General features: G+C 33.5%; 1 protein-coding gene across 1 annotated transcript; it reads left to right on the forward strand.

The window, feature by feature from the left end:
- The first annotated feature begins 301 nt into the window (after positions 1-301).
- Positions 302-21,876, forward strand: LOC125228810 (trypsin-3-like). Its single transcript, XM_048133497.1, is given in 6 exon segments — positions 302-420; positions 1,433-1,652; positions 19,343-19,422; positions 19,425-19,591; positions 19,961-20,110; positions 21,180-21,876. Coding segments are annotated over 6 exon segments (831 nt in total). The 5' UTR covers positions 302-359; the 3' UTR covers positions 21,333-21,876.
- The last annotated feature ends 2,251 nt before the right edge of the window (positions 21,877-24,127 follow it).

Consider the following 24,127-nt stretch of genomic DNA (forward strand, 5'->3'; position numbering starts at 1 on the left):
ACTGTCTACATTTAAATTGCTTATGTATTTATACGTGCACTTACTTATTCAAATCGAAGTAGTTTGATGTACAACTTCACAGGAAAAGTTTAGAAAGGTATAGACTCTCAAGACAAATAGACGTAAAAAATACTTGTACGAAAGTTTCTATAAAAAATGAAAGTGTTTAAAAAATATTTGAATGATACACGAATGAAAGAGAAGTTTCTCCTTAACTACTCATAAAATATGACACATTGTCAATTAGTGAATTAGCATATATATATGTGGGTGATATATATTCAAGAGGAATGGAACTGATAATATAAAAAGGTGCTCCAGTTTTATTCCGTACTGATCTAGTACTCATAGTTCCAATAATGGCCGTGGCTCAGTTCAGTTTAATTGTTTTAGCAGTGATTACATTATGTTGCGCATTCAGTAAGTAAAAAAACTCTAATCTTATAATGTTTATTTAACAGTGCTTTCCTCAGACACACTTTGTCAAGAAAAAGGAGAGAAACGTCTTGCTAATATGTAATTAATATGAAATCAAATTGAGTGACGTCACGGTCAACTCATGCAGTTACTTTGTATGTATAAAATCTACCTGACTTATTAAATATGTATAGAAATTGGATTTAAAAATAACTTCTATCCATGTTTTTCTTATATTTATCTGATGCTTTATTTCGTGCATGGTATAAAATATTTTATTTTAAGAACAGTCAAGTTCCCTATCTTGTTACTGACATAATGGGTGTGCCAGAGTAATTATTATTATTTTATTTTATTTTGTTTCATGGAAAACCAACAGCGCTATATGTATCTAAAAAATTACAATAAAAGTACAAAGCCAATTACAGGTTCTCACTTATAGCTACATAATAAATTATGAAAGAAAAAATGTACCTATGCCCAACTTAATCATACATCCAAATTCCCAAAGCATATAGACTGGATGTGAGATACAAAATAGTTGCAGCGACTAAAGTTGCCCGTAGGCGCATGCTCTTGCGGTATTAAGTTCATAATAAGATAAATAAAATGATTCCCATTTCCCAATCTCTTATACTACTATTAAACACTTAAGTATTTTAGGTGTTTAATATTTAACAAATATGTATTATGGACACAGAAGGTACCTATATGTATAGGTGTTGTTACTGTTAATATTTTTGATTCTACCTAATAATTCTATCAGTGAAATAGGTAACGTTTAAAAGTTAAGAAGATTATCCTAACTTGTCCTAACTATGCGATGCGCCCACGGGCAACTATTTTGTGCCACGTGTGTGCACTTTCATACTAGCCCATACCTATAGAAGTATAGACTGGATGTGAGATACAAAATAGTTGCAGCGACCAAAGTTGCCCGTAGGCGCATGCTCTTGCGGTATTAAGTTTATAATAAGATAAATAAAATGATTCCCATTTTCCAATCTCTTTTCAGAGCTATCAACATTCGATATAAGCCCCGAGCCAATCCCCATCCTGGGACACTGGTGGGGGTCGGAAGCCGTTAACGATAACAATAAGATCGTGGGCGGTCAGGAGGCGTGGATCGAGGACCATCCGTACCAGGTCTCCTTCATCGTGAACAACAGCTACTTCTGTGGAGGGTTCATTGTCAGCGAGAACTATATACTCACGGCTGCTCATTGTGCCCAAGAGTAAGTTGCGACCATAGGTACAAATATACATACATTTTAAAACATCCTGGGGCACTGGTGGGGGTCCGAATCCGTTGATGAGAACAAGATCGTGGGCGGTTGAAAGCTCAGATGGAAGTCGCTTTCGTAAATCTAGTGCCTACGCCAAATCTTGGGATTAGTTGTCAAAGCGGACCCCAGGCTCCCATGAACCGTGGCAGATAACGTGGAGGATGATGATTTATAAATAAACCAATTATTATTTTATATTTATTCAAGAAAAAGGCATTCTAGACATTGATACATTTAATTTTCTTAATTATCAGAGACGACTTTATTAATTTTAACTTGTCCATCAATAATTTCAAAAACACAATGATGATTGGATATTTTATAGTATTTCATTCCATTTCTACTTATTAAAATTACATTACCGTGCATATCCATCATTACTCTATCCTCATATTTAGGATCTAAATAGGCACCCTCGTTTTTTAGCTCGTCTGTCGATTGATTAAATACGTATATGTATAAGATGCTTGCTGGTATGGTATCGTATATGACTAGTTCACCGCTGCCATTTGCACTCATTTCAGCTCCCAGTAGAGATGTATTTTGGCCTACCCGTATTAATTCACTTTTATCTTCGATTTGTGTCAGGCTGTATAATGTTTTCGTTCCAGACTTGATGTATGTTTTTTCCGAAAGAAACGTCAAAGACCATATCAAATACTTTAATAGTTTCAAGAGCGTCTACTCTGCTTAAAGTTGTTCCATAGAAAAAGTTTAGACCTTTTTCTAGTTCTAATTCCTTGCCTTTATTGAAATATAGTGTTCCGTTGTACGCCCATAATTTTCTTGGAGGTTTCTTGTTTTCCGTAATCGGTACATTTAATATTTCGGTTTCATTCGTTTTAGGTTGATAAGGTTGAAAAGCTTTGTGATAGTATACATCACCGGTTACCACGTCGATAGCTATTTTGTTTGAAATTTTATTTATTGTAGGGATAAGTTTGCTGGTATTATCTTCGAAATTGATGGCTCTTAGTTTGCCATCATCATCATAATACATTATGAGTAGTAGGATACCCCCGTTACCAGCCCGGGTCTGGGGCCTGCTCCCAGGACCCCACCACCGCCCATCCATGGTCTTGCTAAACCTAAAAAAAAAAAAAAAAAACTAATAGCCCCCATTTAGATTCATTGCGCTGGGTCTCGACGCTCTCAGAAGCCTCCTTCTAGTATTTACAGAATACGTTCTTTACACAATACACCTTGTGCACGACGGTCACAAAAGGATTACCGACCCTTTCTATTGTTCGATCTGGACTCGGCGCTAGACCATTGTTACCCTACCCAGCTACCTGGCAGTGTCATGCACACCTTTTCCTTGTGTCTCATACTGATAGGTATTTTATAATTAATTTTTAGTATAACTTTGTGATCATATGGATTGCGATTCTAACCTAACCTAACCTAATTAAAATACCTAACTTTTCCATTCGTAACCTAACCAAATTTAATTAAAACCTACTCTTAGTTAACCTAAGTAGTCTAGACTTACCTTTATGAAACCTAACTGAGTTTCACCTACTTTTATTTTTATTTCTATAAATGTAGGTATTTATGAAATGTATTATAATTACGTTTTAACTTAAGAACTTCTGAGTTACATTTAAGTTTATCCAAATACCTAAACTTAACGATCCTATCTAGCGTATCTTTCTTTTTCTCGAATATTTATGATATCTTATACCTATTTCTATCATACATCTCTTTGTTGTATTACCAAATTTGTACATATGATTAATAAGTCAATTTTTGATTACGTCTTAATAAAAGTTAATTTCCCATCTTATCAAACTTTTTTTTTTTACATATATTTCAATGTTTTGTATCTGAATAAACCTCGGTAATTTTGTGAAGTTGCGTTTTTGCTTAATTGCTTTATTTATTGTACCTTCTTTGAATAATTTACTTACCTATGTCTATTATTATTTTTTATGACTTGTGTATTGTTTAAGAGAATGCATACTTTCAATAAACTTGTTAAGACGTGAGAAACTGAGAACCGGTTAAAACATGTTTAAGGCTAATTCTATGTGAATAAAAATGTCTTTTGTGCATTTTTAAAGATAATATATATTTATTGTTTCCGTTTATTTGAATAATTCGGGTTTTAGGTAAAGAGATCCTTCGACGAACATGTCAAGGCATGATACTTTGTATTCATATTTAACAAAGCATTAACTGGTGTAAACATGTTTTAGACTAACGCACCGGTAATTCTTGTGACTTGAATTTTTTATTGTAACAACTTAGTTGCTTTATTATAGATGTTTATTGTATTGTAAAATGACAAAAAGTTTATTGTTTGCGTTCAGGTATAAGATGAACTGGTTGAAACAAGATTTATGGTACGTTCCCCTGCTCTCTACCATATTACGAGTATAAAAGCCAAAGAGAGTCGAGGCTGAATAAGTATTCCTGTAGAGGCAGCCTTCTGTACCAGAGCTCCTTGTATCTAGTGTGGTATATAGAGAAGTGGAGTGTGCGTTTAAAAGTGAAGTGTTTATAGACAGATCCAACAATGGACGTGAGTATGTTTTTCTTTTTAAATTACTGTAACCCATATTGCCTTTTTATAATATTGTTTCGTCTAGTGTTCTTTGTATTTAATTAATAGAATTGTTAATAGTGTTTAAAATATTGTCTTTCATTGTTTCAGTTCTCTGAAAATACTTTCAAGAACTATTACTACCCGGAAAATCAGGGTGATTCAACCGATGAGGAAGGTACAGCTGGTTTCAAAGTTAAGCAAGCCCTCGCAAAGAAACGTCCTGGAAATAATATTGACAGCTTCTTTGAACGACCTAAAAAGCAGTGTAAAACCTTGAAACGGTCTTCGAATGTAAGCAAAAGTTCGCCAGAAGGCGTGGCTAATTTATCATCTGGACAAGATGATGGGGCGTATTCATCTCACTTAATTAAAATAGAGATATATGATATGCAAACAATCAAAAACATCCCACCCACGGAACACTGGAAGCACGCGGACGTCAGACTGAAGTATTTTGCGTTGGAAGACGACTTGGAATTACAAAATACGCGAAATATTGTATATAATATTACAAAACAATTAGCTTCTAAGGATACATGTGTAAAATATTTTATAGATAATAAGAAACAGTGATAAATATAATTTTTAACGATAGCAGTAGGATAGTGTTAAAGTGTTTCACATTTCTTATCTTTCCTTTTTATGATTTAAGTAAATTTCCTTGTAAGATATTCTTTTGCATTGTTTCACATTCCAAACAAAATAAATAAGAAATAAAATGGTGTCAAATGTCTGTAGTTTTATAAAGGTAACTATGTGAGAATTAAAAATAAAAATCATTATTACCAGTACACGTATTTTTATTTATTTCACAAAAAAGGTCTTAAACATATTTCGTAATACTAGATCATTACATAAAGAATTATCAGAAAACAAGTTAAGCATAATTATGTTTCATAGATTTTCCATGAAACTTAAAATACAAATAAACTAAACAATATTCACCACAAACAGAAGTGAAATGGTTTTGAAGTGATTTATTATTGTAAAACCACCGTCTCGTATTTCTATCTAGAAATGACTTATGATAACCGGAAGGTTTCCTGCCAAAGGAGTCAAAATATTCACCTACACCATTTACATCAATGTGTATAGCAACCCAATGGGAACCCGGTTTTGAATCAGGGTCCAAATTACTGACAATAAAGGTAGGTAGATTAACCCGAATAGGTATTTTGTTGGCAGCAAAAACATTTGAATTAAACAATGGGTTTAGTTTCCTCATACAAAATTGAATTTCTTTAGTATCCATAGTTAAGTAACATATACAAATTATTGATGATCATGCAAACAATGATGAATTCCAAATAAAATAAATTAAAGAGAACGGGGTATTTATATGTTTCTTAACTATTGTAATCTACAGATACATCACGATTTTTATTTATTTCAATTATATTATCAAATTCTGCATACACAATACAGTTAATGGTACTAGTTAGAGCGGAATCAAAACGTACTTCTATCCGAACGCTACCATGTCTAACAAGATTCCAGTGTGAAGTTGAATTAGCAGATAAATCAGGAGTTAAATCAAAACACAATAAACAATAACCTTGACCAAAATCTGTTCTGCTTATTCCATTACCCTCGTTATGGAAATGAATACCAGTTCCAGAAAATAGAGTGTGATATGCTGCTGCTATTGTACCAGAACTAAATGAAGGTTGTAATGTTTTAGAAGGAACTTCATGACCATCTACGAACAAACTAAATGAATTCATATTATAATGTTGAAAATTAAACGGATTTAATGCTAAATTACCATTAAAACCTGAATTTGATACAAATCCAATAATACATCTTTTAGGAATTTGTCCGAGAAATATATTATCTAATGTTTTACCCTGAACCCCCGTCGGTATTGTGAGAACCTTAACTTCTGCCCTCGTAATGGGGTACTTCGCAGTTGTTGTGGCTAATACTTTTTGATGGGCTAACAAAACACTAGGATTGATTCTCGTTCTCCTTACAATGAGGCTGGCATCCATTATTTGTACTTTGAATTTTTTATCTTGGTGGCAAATAAGATTGAATGATTCTTTTGAGCGAACTAACTTAATACGTAGTTCTACACCATTTATTAAGAATTTCTCTTGATTAAATATATCACCATGTAAATGACCAATCATTTCTACTTCCTTACTCTCCTTGATAAATTCCAGCCTTTTGTTAAACCCTTTGTTGTTAACGTCAACAGTATCCATATAGCCCGGCGTATCTTCATACCACAATCCACAAGTAAGATGAGTTGTTTTGGCTGCTGGTCCGTAGTTGAGAAGATTTTCCATATAAGCACGGTAGGCATATGTATTGTTTGGTGGTGATATGAGTTTTTGATTTAAATATACATCAAGTTGATTAAAAAGAGAATGTAACCAGTTATTGGTGGGTCCAACTGCAGCATCTGCTTTTAATTTAGTACCATCTTGGTTCAACACTTTAGCAGTAATGTGTATCATTGTGTGTGATAGATCTATGTAGTCATCACCTGATCCAGGTACTTGAAATTCGATTGGACCGTCATCGCTTAAAGATGAAATTGGTTTATAATGAATCCACTGTCCGCTTTCAATGCTTGTTTGAGTTGATGGAAGGGCAAATATATCTAATTCAGATTTCGCACACTCACATGAATGATTATGTAAAAATGACATTATTTAGTTTGAAAATATATCGTTATTTATATCTTTTTTATTTTTTTTACTTCCTCTTCGTCGCGATGCTTTTAGAGCAATGAGCGGTTCCCTTCTTTTATTGGACATTTTATACCCAGATCCTGACATAAGGGAATCAATTTTTTCATCGGCCTTTCTTTTCAGGTTTGCACTTGCTTCCTTGAATCGTGATCGTATGGAACTGTCTATAGGGCGAGCATTTACCATATCAGATAAGAGTCCAACTCCTGCTCCTAAAGTTTCTTTTCCAATGGTTCTTAAACCACTAGATAATAAAGGGAGTACGGATCTAAATAGGCCTCCCAAAAAACTGCCTATACCATGTCCTCTTTGATATGGAACTCCCTTATAGACAATTCCTACACCAGAGCCGGCTTGGTGTGAATAATAATGTTCGTAAGGACAAGAGGTTGATGATCTGTTATACATCATTTTACACGTTGAAAGTGTAGTTTCACGCAAGAAGACCCAAATTGAAATGGTACTCTAACACCGGTTGTTGTTCTTATATCTATTTCAATTGTATCAAACTCTCTTCGTAAAACTGGTACATAGTGAGCAGGTGAGAAAATATGTGTTTTATAAGCTCCATAAATGAACTTAGTTGGATCTAAAGGTATTATTCTAAGTAACGATGTTATAACATCTCCAACTACTTGTGGATGAATGATATCTGTATAAACAAATATTTGAGATGGTAAACCTAAATATAAATTTGCTGGGTTTTTTCCCAATGTGATTTGTTTCAAATTTGTTCTTGGTTTAAAACCCATTTGAAGACTTAGTATTGGGGTTGTTATGATAGAAGTGATATCTTTATTTGATGTTGTTACTCCTATCATTTTTGTTAGTTCATCATAACGAAATTTTACATTATTTTTTAACTGAGGGTTTTCATTAAACGCTTGAAGAAAGTGATCTATATTATCGTAAGTAGTGGCTGGTATATGAGTTTTTATATCCACAATTTTTGAAGTCTTGTCAGCAGGCGAAAACACTTTTTTCTTTATATAAATTATGTTTTCATGCTCTTGTACATTATACATAGAACAAGGGTATTGAAATTCCACCAAACCAACTACCCATTCTCCATCCAATTTAATGGTCTTTGGTAATTTTGTTAAAAAATGTGCAGTCGTATTATCTGTGTAATAATCGGATGAACTATTACTTAACAAAGTTAAATAAAAGCTATTATCACTCATATTTTCTTTAAGCTTGATTCAGGTATCCAAGAATTAAATTTATTAGGATAACCTTGCCACTTCACTAGTATTTCCTTTCTGCCAGCAACTCGACGTGAACGTAATATTTTATCAATTTTATACTCGTTGGAGGGGAGGTAAGTTACTTTTTGTAATTCTTTTGAATAGAACGTCCCAATTATGCGTTCGCCTTCCAAATCCCTTAGTGTATAAACAATCCGAGGAGATCTTTTAATAATTGAATTAATTATAAATATTTCATCACTCCAATTACTTTCGTAACCTTTTTGAAATATATGTTTGTATTTAGTGATTCTAACATGATCTCCTACGTTTAGTTTTGCAGTTTCTAGTGAGATTTGTCTATCTGTATTGCGATCATATAAATTACACCAAACAGTCATAATATTATTAGAGTTAACATCAACTGGACACATTTTTATGCTTGAATGATAGCTGTGGTTGTAAGAATAAAGAAGATCTTGTAGAACATTTATGTAATTATATGTATTCTTATGAGTGAAGTAACGCCACATTTTCGTTTTAAGAGTTCTCTGGAACCTTTCTACTATACTTGCTTTAATATCAGGGTTATTAGTGGTATAATAATTAATATTTTTACTTTTGAAATAATCTCTTACCACCTTTGAAACGAATTCCGTACCTTTATCAGATTGGATATGACGAGGAACTGAGTTGGCTTCAGTAAATATGCTTTCAAAACAATGTTTAACTGTTGCTGAATCCTTCTTCTTCATGGCTCTTGCAAAAGCATATTTACTGAATACATCGATAACACAAAGAATATATTTGTAACCATCATTAAATTGACTATATGTACTCATGTCACTCAAATCAGCTTGCCAAAGTTCATTAAAGTTAGATAGAATGTATCTATTTCTAGTAAACCGCCTGTGAACAGGTTTATGTAGTGTATACGTGTCTTGAGATTGTAACCATTTTTTTACATCTTCTTTATTCATTTGACCTTTCATTTCCTTTGTTAAATTATTTAAACTGCTATAACCAGCGGGATGAGAGATATCATAGTAGATTCTGTTAATATCTAATAAGGAGTCCATCTTTCCCAATTTATAGTTTTTGCAGATGATTTTTGTACTCGTGTAGTAAGAGGAGTAGATGTGTTGTTTTCTTTATCTAACGAGGCTCGTGTTCTTATAGAAGTAGAGGGGGTAAAGGGCTCAATCAAAGGAGTGTCATTAATAAATGCTAAATTTGTAGGATTACCAATGCATGACTTAGGAACTTTGATATCTTTTAAAAGTAAAGCAAACACTTCCCACCCAATTGGTTTAGGACGTTTAAGACATCTAACCGTGTCGCTCACCAAATCGGTAATATTGCTATTTTGAATAGTCTGGTTGTTTATAACAACTTCACCAGTCTGCTTCCACCAAATTTTAGGTTTACTTAAAACAATGTAATCTAATAGCGTTCTAGCTTTTTTTTTCATAAGATTTAGGTAATATCTCTATTATTTTTGATGGACTGATCGGCATTGATTCTTGATTTATTTCACCAGGTGTCGTGTTAAACAAAGATGGTGCAGCTATCTCAGTTACATCACCTTTCGCTGATTCCTTATATTCTGTCTCCTCCTTTTTGGGTATCTTTGAATTTATGATATCATTACTTTCTTTGTTGAATTGATCGAACCCCTCCATTACTATAGGTATCTTAAACGGTTTTCGATCTGTTTCAATAAAATGTAGAAACCGCTGCAATGCTTGAGAATAAAGCATCCATTTTTCACGATCGTTCATTTTACTTTTGAGAATTTTTTGCATTTCTTCATCTAGCCGAGATGAGGAATTTTCAGGAGGGTTCTCATTGCGTTTCAACTTTTCAATAAAGTCCGATTCAACTAATAACATTTTTTTCGTGTTTTCCATTTTGTTTATTTATGATAAAGAGTTAACTAAGGCACTTAGAACTGCTCCTAAAATAATAGGTAAAAAGGCACCTCCTTTTTGAATTATAACCGTTTTTCTTAATTTATGTTTACCTTTTGAAACTAATTTCCTTAATATGTCTTTGTACTTTTTTAACTTTGTTTTTCCTTTTTTTCTAAAGGAATTTTCCCATTCAGAACATTATAAATGCACTCGCATATAATGTTGATCTCTTCATCATCACAAGATTTAAGTAATGCAGTACGATATTTGGGTTTAAGCAAGTGCAATGCTTCTAATAAATGTTTATATGTGTTTACTCTTGCATGCATCATGTAGAACTGACTAAAATTTGTTGATTTTTATCATATTTAAATCCTTTTTTGGGTACATACACTGTGCAATGTCCATCAAATGGAAATATTTTTGTTTTAAAACGACATATGTCATTTGTATTTTGTTTCAGATCAATCATAAGGTAACCATGAGCATCCTTTGTAGCATCTTTGTAGGCTTCATCCACGAATTTTGAGTTTTCAGGACAAACTTGTCGTGACAGGTATCGTATTTGAGTTTTATCTCTAGGGTTCTTAAAAAATACAATGTAGCTTGTGTTCAGTGAAATATCACGTTGACCTCTTCCTTGATGAAATATGTTTTGTGTTATATAAAAAACACTTAAATTTCTATGATGACTTCCTTTAGTAAAAATATCAACAACTCGTCCATCTGATTCTCTCATTAAATCATCTATTATTAGAAGTTTAGGTTTTTTCCCATCGAAAATTGAAAAATCTGGTATTCCTTGACTATAATTTACATTTTCTAGATTATAAAGAGGTTGCATTTCATCATAACACCAAATAATTTCATCAAATTCTATGTTACATATCTCTTTAGTATTATTCAAAAAATTTGTAACAAATTGAGTTTTGCCACACCCACTGGGACCTGCGACAATGGTAGTGAAAGGATGATAAAAATGAATCATCTTTGAATGCTGTAATATGTTTAACAGTGTTGATATGAATGCGGATAGACATTAAATGGTGCTATTCAATAAACATATTACTATTTAAACTAAAGTAGAGTAAAAAAAAAAAAAACCTGATAAAAAATATGTATATTTATTTTGATATTAACACTTTTCTTTATAATCTATTGTTACATTTTATATACCCAACCACCAATTTAAATTTAAACATAAAAAACAATAAATCTATGTTTACAATATTCTTATGCCAAAACACGAATAAATGTTAAATTAGACAATTAATTAAAATATAATTTACAATTAAATTTAAGTTAACTATTCAAATTTACATAAAAAATATATATTACAAACAATAATTCGAATTTGAATGTTCTGTCATTTACATGACAAAATTTAAATTATTTTTTTATTTTACAATGTCCCCACGCAAGGGTGTCACAAGTGTTTTCTAATAAGTAACGTTTTGTATCATCATGAGATAATGATATTTTATTAATTTTTTGAGTGAATATTACATGTTTTATAGATTTAAATCTTAGCATTTGAGCACGTTGCACATTTTTATTAAATAAACATGTTTTGAAATTATTTAGAGTAAATTTCTTTGTAACACATACATTGACTCCTTTAGCTTTTGATAAAACACCATATTTACCTTTTTTGTCATCATTCTCATCATACTTTTCAACATCTAAGGCATACATTTTAGATTTTAGACCAACGAACTCTTTTAAAATTCTACCATTATTTTCATCTTTGAAAAATCCTAATCGCTTTTTATTTATAAGTGGGAAATTATATTTATTGATAGGAGGATAGTCAGATGTATCAAAATAGAAATTAAGATCTTGTTTTATATCTGCATAAAAATTTTTAGTGAAAATTTGATAAATTAAACTATCTGTATCTGTATAAAGAAGTTTGAGTTTGTTAGGATATTTGATTTTCATGTAGTTGTAGTGAAAGTCATACATTAAAGTTTTTGATATATCTAATACACAAAACCCCAAATAAATCGGTTTATTATAAAAGACTTTAGTTTTTTTCAATTGAACAGCTACTAAATTCTCTGAGAATATGGATAGACTGTGGAACTCAGGTCTAGCTATCAAAGACTGAACCCCTTGCGATTTCCCTCGATTTTCCCAGTGATTTAATAATTTGACGTTTACACGTTTTGCAACATTTTCCATAGTCTTACCGAACACTGAATTGTTCATTAGTTTAAAAAAATCTTTTTCAAAATCAGATGATGCCAGCGATCTCATGTGGGTATTTAAATCTATGTAACTTTTTAACCACATAGACTGCTGAAATTTAAGAATGCGATGTATTTTACTTAATACCAAACCATTCTTCAAACACTGTTTTAGATTTCGATAATGAATTACATAATTAGTTTTTCTATTTAAATTAGGAATCAGTTTTTTTTCTTTACAATTACCCAAACAAACGTTTTCAGGACAGAATGGTAAATCTGAATGTGAGTCATGAATTTCGTTAGGGTATTCGAGGTCAACTTCTAATATGAAACCATGATCAGCGTCATCGGCTATATTGAAGTCTGTATCTACATGAACCCATTCAAATTTACCTGTAGGGAGACATTGAGACATAGCCCATCCGTAAAGGTTGTTTGCATCAAAATACATAAGATAGGACGATGGTATGTTTGAATCAAAATCATCCATAAATTTATTATTAGCTTTCGCATATCTGTTACTACATTGCGATATGCCACCTCGAATATTTTTTGCAATGAATGATATTTTATCTATATCAGTTAGGAGTTCTAATTTTATTTTTGTAGTAAATAACATTGCATCCCAACTTAATCCTGGAGCAGTATAATAATGAGCGGGATCTAAACCATAGGTCTTAAGACAAAGGTTTCTAAAATTTTCAAATACGTCAGCCAGTAACAAAACATCTGTTTTTAGGTATAAATCGGAATAATCGCCCATATTTTTGCAACGAAAGTGGGACCAAACATCTTTTGCATGATTATAATCATCTTCTGAGATGTGACTATCAGTCAAAGAACTAAAAAAATTGTCTTTAGAGGGAAGATCAGTTAACTTTAAAGAATCGTATGATGTCATGTATTCATACGGATACACACCCTTTCGTAATAAGCGTTTAAAATCGTCCTCACAAGTGAAATTCAATTTTAATTCATGAAATTGTTTAGGAAACAAGTTTTTTGCTAGTTTATCAAGACTGCTGGGCATAAATTTAAGTGAATCTACAAACCTCAATTTGATTGTGCGATTATTTATTTGTAACTTCTTAGAAAATGAAATGTATTTTTCTTTGTTCTGTGGAATCAATTCAATGTCCCCTTCCACCAAACCAAGTCCATGTACTATGAAATGACTATCATAGTTACTCAAATTATGAAAAAATACAGGTATAAATTGAGGTGCTTTGTATTTTTCAGAACAAAATGTATGTGCTACGCCTTCGTAAAGACCAGTATGGAAATTGTAGGAAATGATAGAATCACTATTTAAATTTCTATCACAAATGTAACATGTCCTACTCTGAGCAATATGTTTATTATTTTCAGTGGATAAAGGCAATGGAGTTTTTCCGAAAGTATTCCTCTTACAAATGCTTTTTAAATCTTTTTCTATGTACTTCATAAATACCTGGGTGCAATCTTTACCTTTGTATGTTCTATACACAGACAATTTATCATTATAAGAACACTTAATATAATATCCAAAACTATATACCTCATGTTTTTAAATATTTGTAGTAGAAGATGTTGTAGGGTTATTTGACTGTGTTGCTATTGGGTTTAAAAAGGCTTCAAAATCAGCATAAACAACAAAAGGCACCCTTAATTTACGTTCGTAATTATCGAAGGTAACTTCATTGGTGGGAACGTTTTCATTGAACCAGTTTTTCTTTTTATCTTGTTCTGAAGGTAAATGTGTGCAAACATGGAAACAATCGTTTCTTTGATGTTTCATTAAATTTTCATGAGTTGTGAAGTTGGATAAGCATCCATCGCAAATATGAACAGCATGCTGTGTATTTGATAATTGCTTAGATACTAATCTAGATAAGTTTTTGATAAAGCAATAATGTCCGTTACTATTTTTGGATATATACAATAAGTTCAAATGGATATCTTTTCTACACTTTGTTAAATGCAATGGCCCTACTATATCATGTTTTTTATTTTGAGAATTGTATTCAATTCCAAAAACGTTTATGCTCATATTATTATAATTTTCAAATTTTGGAATATCCCCCAATTTTATTGGAAAAGTTAAATCTCTAAAATTCAATTTATTTTTATGAACAATATACGATTTAGTACAGTTTGAACGATGGTTTGTTGGGGGTATAATCCTGACAATACTGCCCATCTAAAACATTCTTGATCACTATTTTTTACATTAATAACTGCTTTTTTATTTTGAATATCTCGTGGTAACTCAATATAAGAAGAACCGCGCAACGGATTAAATTTGTTAACATTAACATCTAGATAGTTAAATTTTACTAAACCCCACCCACTGTCTTTTCTTTCAAAGTTAGATAATTTTGTTAATATATCCTTAACCACGGACTCGAAAATTTCATCCTTGTCGCTACTAGTATCAATAATATTGTTACATAGTTGGAAATCAAAAGTATTATTGATTTGTTTGCTCTCTTGTGTAAAATCGGCATTTAGAATAAAGTTAACTTTCAATGCAAAATGATTACCAAGGGAACGATCCAATAATGCAAAGATTTTATCTCTATTCTTTTGTAAAATAGTTTCAGGTGTAAAAGGTTGGTAAACTTTTTCATTAAGTAGTATTCTATAAGTGGCCACCCTATTCTTAAACGCATTCTCAATTAATTGAACATCAATCCATTCTAAGTCAGATCTTATAACATTATTTTTATGAAGATTACTGTTTAAATGATTTTTAAAATATCTTTTAGACACTAACTTTTTACATACAGAACATTCAATTTCAGCATTATTATTTGTACTTACAATGACAGAAGGGGTTGGTTTAGATGACGTTGATGATGTAGGCTCAACAGCTAGGCGACTTTTCTTAACAGATACTTCTTCTTCTTCTGTCTCTAAAACTGTAGCCGACCTTTTCAATCCACCTCCTATTTGAGAAGATCTAAAACAACGAAAACATATACATTTATAAATACTCTGATGCGAGATATAATTAAAAATATTTAAATGTTACTTCATTTATACTAACTCAAATCTTTTCGACACTGCTGACAATAGGCTTGCATCATTAAAACACCGTCAATTACATCTTCAGATACAGTTTTCTTCTTGGAATCGTTGATATAATGACCACTACATGGTGTAAAGTATGGTTTAATATCAAAATCTTCCACTAATGTAGAAGGTAACTTATTTTCTGTGTACCAGAGCCTTATACTGTTATGGAAACATTTTAAAATAAATTCTTTACTTAATTGTGCAATCTTGTCACGAGGTAAAGTGGGACCAATATGATAGTAAGTAAAAACCATTTTGGAAATGAACGTCACAAATAAGTATTACAATTATTGAAGCACGGTGGTAAAACACTGAATGATAACAATCTCAGATACCCCGTTTATATATGTGGGCTCTCCCACCTTACCATCAACGTAACAATAAGATCAAGTATCGCCTCGTTAAAAAACTATCCTATTGTTCAGCAGGTAATGGAATAATCGCTACAAGTAGAAACAAGATCCGGTCATAACAAGTTAAAACTCAACATGAAGCAGGTATTCGTTAAATGGTTTGAACATGCAGGAACATGAATATTTTAAGTGAAAATAACTTACGTCTCTCCGTGACATTGGCTCACAAGTCGGGCGGCTTCATATAACTCTTCATCTAGTTCGATTACTTCACAGAGTCTTATAAGTTCCGCATCATAAACATCACAGTTCAGAGAATCCATTGTCAAACGAGGCCGCCTCCCCACATTGAGTTTCTGCGTTAAGTAATTCAATAAAGAGTATACATTTTATAAAACAAAGAGGGTTATTACATATTAACAAATGTAGTGGACCGACTTAACACTTTTCGTCATTTTTAATGTGAAACAATGCAAAAGAATATCTTACAAGGAAATTTACTTAAATCATAAAAAGGAAAGATAAGAAATGTGAAACACTTTAACACTATCCTACTGCTATCGTTAAAAATTATATTTATCACTGTTTCTTATTATCTATAAAATATTTTACACATGTGTCCTTAGAAGCTAATTGTTTTGTAATATTATATACAATATTTCGCGTATTTTGTAATTCCAAGTCGTCTTCCAACGCAAAATACTTCAGTCTGACGTCCGCGTGCTTCCAGTGTTCCGTGGGTGGGATGTTTTTGATTGTTTGCATATCATATATCTCTATTTTAATTAAGTGAGATGAATACGCCCCATCATCTTGTCCAGATGATAAATTAGCCACGCCTTCTGGCGAACTTTTGCTTACATTCGAAGACCGTTTCAAGGTTTTACACTGCTTTTTAGGTCGTTCAAAGAAGCTGTCAATATTATTTCCAGGACGTTTCTTTGCGAGGGCTTGCTTAACTTTGAAACCAGCTGTACCTTCCTCATCGGTTGAATCACCCTGATTTTCCGGGTAGTAATAGTTCTTGAAAGTATTTTCAGAGAACTGAAACAATGAAAGACAATATTTTAAACACTATTAACAATTCTATTAATTAAATACAAAGAACACTAGACGAAACAATATTATAAAAAGGCAATATGGGTTACAGTAATTTAAAAAGAAAAACATACTCACGTCCATTGTTGGATCTGTCTATAAACACTTCACTTTTAAACGCACACTCCACTTCTCTATATACCACACTAGATACAAGGAGCTCTGGTACAGAAGGCTGCCTCTACAGGAATACTTATTCAGCCTCGACTCTCTTTGGCTTTTATACTCGTAATATGGTAGAGAGCAGGGGAACGTACCATAAATCTTGTTTCAACCAGTTCATCTTATACCTGAACGCAAACAATAAACTTTTTGTCATTTTACAATACAATAAACATCTATAATAAAGCAACTAAGTTGTTACAATAAAAAATTCAAGTCACAAGAATTACCGGTGCGTTAGTCTAAAACATGTTTACACCAGTTAATGCTTTGTTAAATATGAATACAAAGTATCATGCCTTGACATGTTCGTCGAAGGATCTCTTTACCTAAAACCCGAATTATTCAAATAAACGGAAACAATAAATATATATTATCTTTAAAAATGCACAAAAGACATTTTTATTCACATAGAATTAGCCTTAAACATGTTTTAACCGGTTCTCAGTTTCTCACGTCTTAACAAGTTTATTGAAAGTATGCATTCTCTTAAACAATACACAAGTCATAAAAAATAATAATAGACATAGGTAAGTAAATTATTCAAAGAAGGTACAATAAATAAAGCAATTAAGCAAAAACGCAACTTCACAAAATTACCGAGGTTTATTCAGATACAAAACATTGAAATATATGTAAAAAAAAAAAGTTTGATAAGATGGGAAATTAACTTTTATTAAGACGTAATCAAAAATTGACTTATTAATCATATGTACAAATTTGGTAATACAACAAAGAGATGTATGATAGAAATAGGTATAAGATATCATAAATATTCGAGAAAAAGAAAGATACGCTAGATAGGATCGTTAAGTTTAGGTATTTGGATAAACTTAAATGTAACTCAGAAGTTCTTAAGTTAAAACGTAATTATAATACATTTCATAAATACCTACATTTATAGAAATAAAAATAAAAGTAGGTGAAACTCAGTTAGGTTTCATAAAGGTAAGTCTAGACTACTTAGGTTAACTAAGAGTAGGTTTTAATTAAATTTGGTTAGGTTACGAATGGAAAAGTTAGGTATTTTAATTAGGTTAGGTTAGGTTAGAATCGCAATCCATATGATCACAAAGTTATACTAAAAATTAATTATAAAATACCTATCAGTATGAGACACAAGGAAAAGGTGTGCATGACACTGCCAGGTAGCTGGGTAGGGTAACAATGGTCTAGCGCCGAGTCCAGATCGAACAATAGAAAGGGTCGGTAATCCTTTTGTGACCGTCGTGCACAAGGTGTATTGTGTAAAGAACGTATTCTGTAAATACTAGAAGGAGGCTTCTGAGAGCGTCGAGACCCAGCGCAATGAATCTAAATGGGGGCTATTAGTTTTTTTTTTTTTTTTTTTTTTTTTTTTTTTTTTTTTTTAGGTTTAGCAAGACCATGGATGGGCGGTGGTGGGGTCCTGGGAGCAGGCCCCAGACCCGGGCTGGTAACGGGGGTATCCTACTACTATTATGTTTCGAGTATATTTGTATTGTCGAAGAAAGCTGCTCTTGCCAGGCTGCTTTCCACTTTCCACTCTGCTTTTCCACGGAGACAGATGTTGCAGTCAACAGGATCCGAAGCGGCGATGGACACCCATAACACTAGCACTAGAAGCAATGTACGACGCATCTTCCTTCATTTATCCTCTTCCTTAGGAATACGATGTGATGTTTAAAAATAGTGTTTCTTTAATTGGGATTTCAACTGAATGTGTGGCTTCTTCAAAGTTTTATAGGGCACTGAAGACGAAATTGACTGATTTTATGTTGTAGAATTTAGGTCCATTCTACACTAACAGGAACATGTCGTCCGACAAACATGACCTTATTGGAGTCCAACCGAATATACGGAGAATTGCTACCAAGTTAAATTGCGACCCGACTAAAGTCAGGGTCAACTTGATTGGAAGTTTGATTGATCACAGACTGGACTATGGACTTTAAGGTCATTTGAGATTACTATATCGCCAGAAGATTGTATCCAAAAAAAATATTACGTAACTTTTTTTGCGATTAATCTGTCTTTTATAAGAATGTTGAGTAAACCAGCATGCCAAAAAAGCTACCTGATATGCACATTCCAAAACATTATCATCCTTCCTTATAGTAAGCGTTTGGGAGCACTGTTCACTTGCTCCATACAATGTGACTGTAAACTTCATAGGTACGAGTATATGATTATGATGATTTACGAGTGTTTTGATTTTTTAGGATACCGCCAGTGCCAGTGGCACAGTGATAATATTTTATCTCTTCCTTTTTGAAGTCCGTTGTATTTTTTTAAGTAAAAAGTTTTATGTACCTTTTTAGTACGGAACCCTAAAAACGCTCGCATGATCTCAATTATCCATCTATCCTTTCTCTTTATCCTGCTTTGTATTAACGGGTGAGATGAGGAACAAATAATTTTGTTACAATAATTTAAATTACAATATTTCAGTGTGGACCCAACCACAGTTGTCCTTCGAGCAGGGAGCGCCTCCCGGAAAAATGGCACTATAATCCCCATAGCCGAAGTCATCCCCACCCAGAATACGATGATCCCCCTTTCGATAAGGACGTGGCGGTCATGAAGACCGTGGACCCCATCACCTTCTCTGAAACCATGGAGCCGATACCTCTTCCGAAGGTTGGGAGACCTATGAGGGGAGGGACTAAGATCATGGTCAGCGGCTGGGGGAGGACCAAGGTAAATATTGTGTTGGTATTAATGTTACAACTTACAACCGATCCTTCTCTTGTCAAGGACCTTCTCTGACGGCAAGAACTTTTGAAAACTTTGGCGTATTTATTAGTCCGCATCAAACTGATCTTAGATACTTTGCTGACTTCGGGCGTCTAAAAAATGTCGGAATACAATGGTCATCTTGGAAGATTCAATTTTGTTGAATACCAACCAACCTACCATTTCCTGAAAAAGGTAACTTTGAAAGTGTATGTATGTATGTACCTATACCTATGTATGTAAACACTTTATTGTACATAAGACAAGTGGATTTTGGGCTCAATATTATCTAGAGTAGACTACTCATTTAACTTTGTCTGGTTTCGTTTTCAGCAAGGTGCGTCTTCCATTCCTGAGAGGTTGATGGACGTCGAGATCCCCGTGGTGTACTTCGCAGCCTGTCTTGCGTCATACCCGGGGATCCTAACAAAGAACATGTGGTGCGGCGGCAATTTCTTCTTAGGCGGCCAGGGAACTTGTCAGGTAAGTCACTTAAATGTGTGTGTGGGTTTTTTTTGTTATTATAAATGGACTTACTGCTTATGTCGGCGGCTAATCGTACAATCAAGGTATTGTCTGCATCTATGTTTAATACCTTGACTGTACAGTTAGGTAGATCGTAAAGTTGTAATATTTTGACGGTAGTCACATAAAATCAGTAGATAGGCAAGACAAAGTCATTTAGGTAGCGTCGCAAGCTCAATAATTTAAAATAAACTGACCATAAACTGAAGCCCCGCGTAGCGGGCCTTTGTCGACTTATTGAATTATATTTTTACGTTTTACGACATACCTCGGAATTTCAAGATAATTTTATAAGTATCTTACCTATTAGAAATTGATCATACCAAAGTCGATACGGATCTAATGCGACCATACTTTGTAACCACATTCCAGGAACATCTATCTAATAATGCCAAGGTAATTTGTTGTAAAAGTTAAACACACCTATGTTAATGTAAGGTCTGAGTGCGCGCTCATATTAGGCGTGCAGCGGAGCGGGGCGTGCGACGTACATGTCAAACAATTGAAGCTCATACAAGTATCCTGAGTCGATTTTTGCGTAGAGTAGACGCACGCTCGTCCGCCCCGCTGAACGCTTCGCTCCGAGCGTTAGGTCTTACACTTAGTGACGCTTTGGCTGTTACAATACGTATATTCTAATATCTAGGCGAACGAGCTTCGCTCGGTTCTATTTTATTATGACATGTCTTTACATAAAAAAAACTCTTATAAATACAAAAAAAAACTTAATTTCTAGCCGGGATTCGAAACCCTGACATCTGCGATCTGTCTGCGAACATTAGACCGACCTCGTACGACTGAGCTAAGCGGGCCGCGAAATTAACGACATATTTGACGTTTACTAACTCGAAAATTCGCGTTGTCCGAGATCTAAGGCTACGCTACATCGATTTTCCACCCCCGAAAACCCCCACATAACAAATTTCAGCGAAATCGTTTGAGCGGTTTCCGAGATCGTCGGTATATGTACATACAAGAATTGCTCGTTTAAAGGTATAAGATTCTGACGGTACTGTGTGTATTCCAGGGCGATTCCGGGGGTGCCGCGATCCAGGACGGGATGGCAGTGGGGATCGTGTCGTTCGGCCGCGGCTGCGCACAGCCACTTTCTCCTAGTGTATTCGCAGACATCGCCGCGCCTACCATAAGGAACTTCATACAGCAACACACGGGCCTTTGAATTGTTTACACTGAGGGCCACCCCAATACTCCTAATGTCAACTATTCCCTACACTAGCGTCTCCTGAGTGGCGGTGTGTGCTCAACGCTATTCAAAATGGCGTTGTTGTGCGGTTGCACTAACGTCGCATTGAGGTGCAGCCATACCTCTTGATCAACATGTTCAACTCTTGAATTTCGATTTCACGTCAAATCAACACTTTATTTGATCGCATGCTGATTCTTTCAAGTCTTGATGCGATCAACTGCTAATTTGATACAACCAAAGCTCTTGGTTTGGTTGTCACTTATGATCAAACTGAGGATTACTAATTTAAAATGTTGATAAGTGATTGTAACAATTCTACAAATTATGCTTTTTCCTCCACTTTTTCAGAAGGTTACACGATATTATTGTAGTTTTTTGGTTCAGTTGACTTCATGTGGTCACTCGCGAAATACTAGTGTAGGTTGACTCTGAATTGTTTTGTGACCAACCACCACCATATTGCTTATAACCAGTAATTATGTACCTATGTAATAGAATAAAGAATAATTTAATCCTGTCCTGTAGTTAATTAAAATACAAGCCTAGAAATATACATAAAAATCCGAATTAACTGTATAATAAATCATACATATAAAAAAAACATTATTTTTCGCTGAAAGTTTTCATAATCTGTAATAGTTATATGAGCTAACTGTTTTGTATCCGGCTCGAAGGACCACATGTAAACCCATAAGTGCCTTTACCAAAATGTTAGATCAGGGGAGAGCTATGTCATACAAATCCTACAATTTCCGTTTTATTACTTTTCTATACTTAGTCGGTGGCTAACAAGCATACGCTCCGCCTGATGGAAAGCGGTCACCGTAACCTACGGACGCAACCTGCCTGCAACTCAAGGAGCGTCACATCCGCGTTGATAACCCATTAGAAACTTGTACACTCCATTTTGCTGTGTTTTGTACAAAAAGTAGAACCTGAAGAAATATCGTAAACGAGATCCGGTTTATCAGGTAAGGTACAGCGGGGCAAATCTCGACTGGGGGGCCAATGAAACTGGTCCATTTTTTCCATGTTTTACAATGTTTGCATTATTAAATAGAGTGTCCACCAGTTATGTATGGTAGGCGTGTTCAGTGGATACATGTAGAAATCAACATCATAGTGTAATCATGGAAAAAATGGACTAAGTAGTTGCAATTGCTCCCCAGTCGAGATTTGCCCCGCTGTACCTTATAACTAGTTACTAAGATGGATAGCGATCCAAACATAGTGATAGCGATCTAAGAACAGCAGTTGTTACAAATAATGAGTTTCATTGGGTTTTCGAATTTTTAAGTAGTTCCTAATACTGCCCAATGACTTACAATAGGCTACTAGACACATATCGAAATTGGCACAATCAATTGTCTTTTCTAGTATTTGACATAAAAAAAAAACAATATTTATAGATTTTGGGTATTAAAAGTGTAAGACGACTACGGATTTTCGATTAAAAATGTGTGCCATTTTTTATTTAATTTGGCCACTGAAAACGCTGTCAGCGATGTAGTGACGTCATCGAATTCGAACCTTACTGCATGTCAAAACAATCACTGACATATTGAACTTTATGCCTTCATACTTAAAAAGTCAGAAAATGTTGTTTTCGAATAGAATGACCTGATGCATAGATAATCTATAGATTAACATGACTGTGTTGTTTTCGCCTGATTACATAAAAGTATACTTTAATATTACATTTGGTTATAAGTGCGAGAAGTATGTCATTACCTTATGAGTCTCGAGACGAGTGAAGAATGACATTCTCGCACGTGTGACGAACGACGTTTTTTAATACAGTTGCGAAAAAACACTACTACACCGAAATAAAACGATAAACAATCCGAACTCCCAATTTTTGCGTTCATATTTTCGATTTATTATAGCTATCCATCCAACACAATTTATTTATTTCATTGTGTGCCATAAAAACATAAACATTTACGATTTGTCTACATTTTAATTCAATCGACTCATTTATGCCTCGAAGTATTGCAAATAACATAAAATAATTATGACAAATCGCGTAACATATTAAGGTTTTTGAACGTGCTTGCGTTAAGTTGGAGACGGCACTACTTTAAATGACAGACGACGCGTTTCGTTCCATTTCACGTTCTGTTTATACGACTCATTATGAGCCACTTTTTCAAAGTATTTTATAAATTATAAATTATGTTTAGTATGACTAAAAGTAAACAATTACATATGAAATATCAACGTTTTAAACATTAATCACTTAATAGTATGTTTATAGTTTTATTCTGTATTAGTAAAATAGACTAATATTAAAACAGCTCGGTATGTAGTCGTAAAATGGAACGCACACTAGTGCGTAAAATACAACTTCTCGCACGCTGCCATAAAACAATCCCTAAACGCTAAACGGGCACTTTTTGAGCAACTGTATTAAAAAAATATTTAATAAAATATGGTAATATTTTATTTCGGTTGATTGGACAGTACTTAATCATATAAGACAGACTTTAAAAAAGGTTTAAGTAGCCTATTTGTGCGGACAGCGAACCACATTAGTAATAACCCTTTGTAAGTTTCGTAACCCTTCGTAAAGTGCAGAAACTTATTACTTTATGAACACTGCTTAGAATATAGGAGACCAATCTTCAGAGAATGAGATATGAAAAATAAAAAAACTTAATATTTAATAACAATATTTCAGTCTGGGCCCTAAATCAATGATCCTTAAAGCTGGGAGCACTTCCTTTTTGAATGAGACCACAATACCCATAGCAGCCTCTCTAGCACAA

Source organism: Leguminivora glycinivorella, chromosome 8, assembly GCF_023078275.1.
Source record: "Leguminivora glycinivorella isolate SPB_JAAS2020 chromosome 8, LegGlyc_1.1, whole genome shotgun sequence".
Taxonomy (NCBI): Eukaryota; Metazoa; Arthropoda; class Insecta; order Lepidoptera; family Tortricidae; genus Leguminivora; species Leguminivora glycinivorella.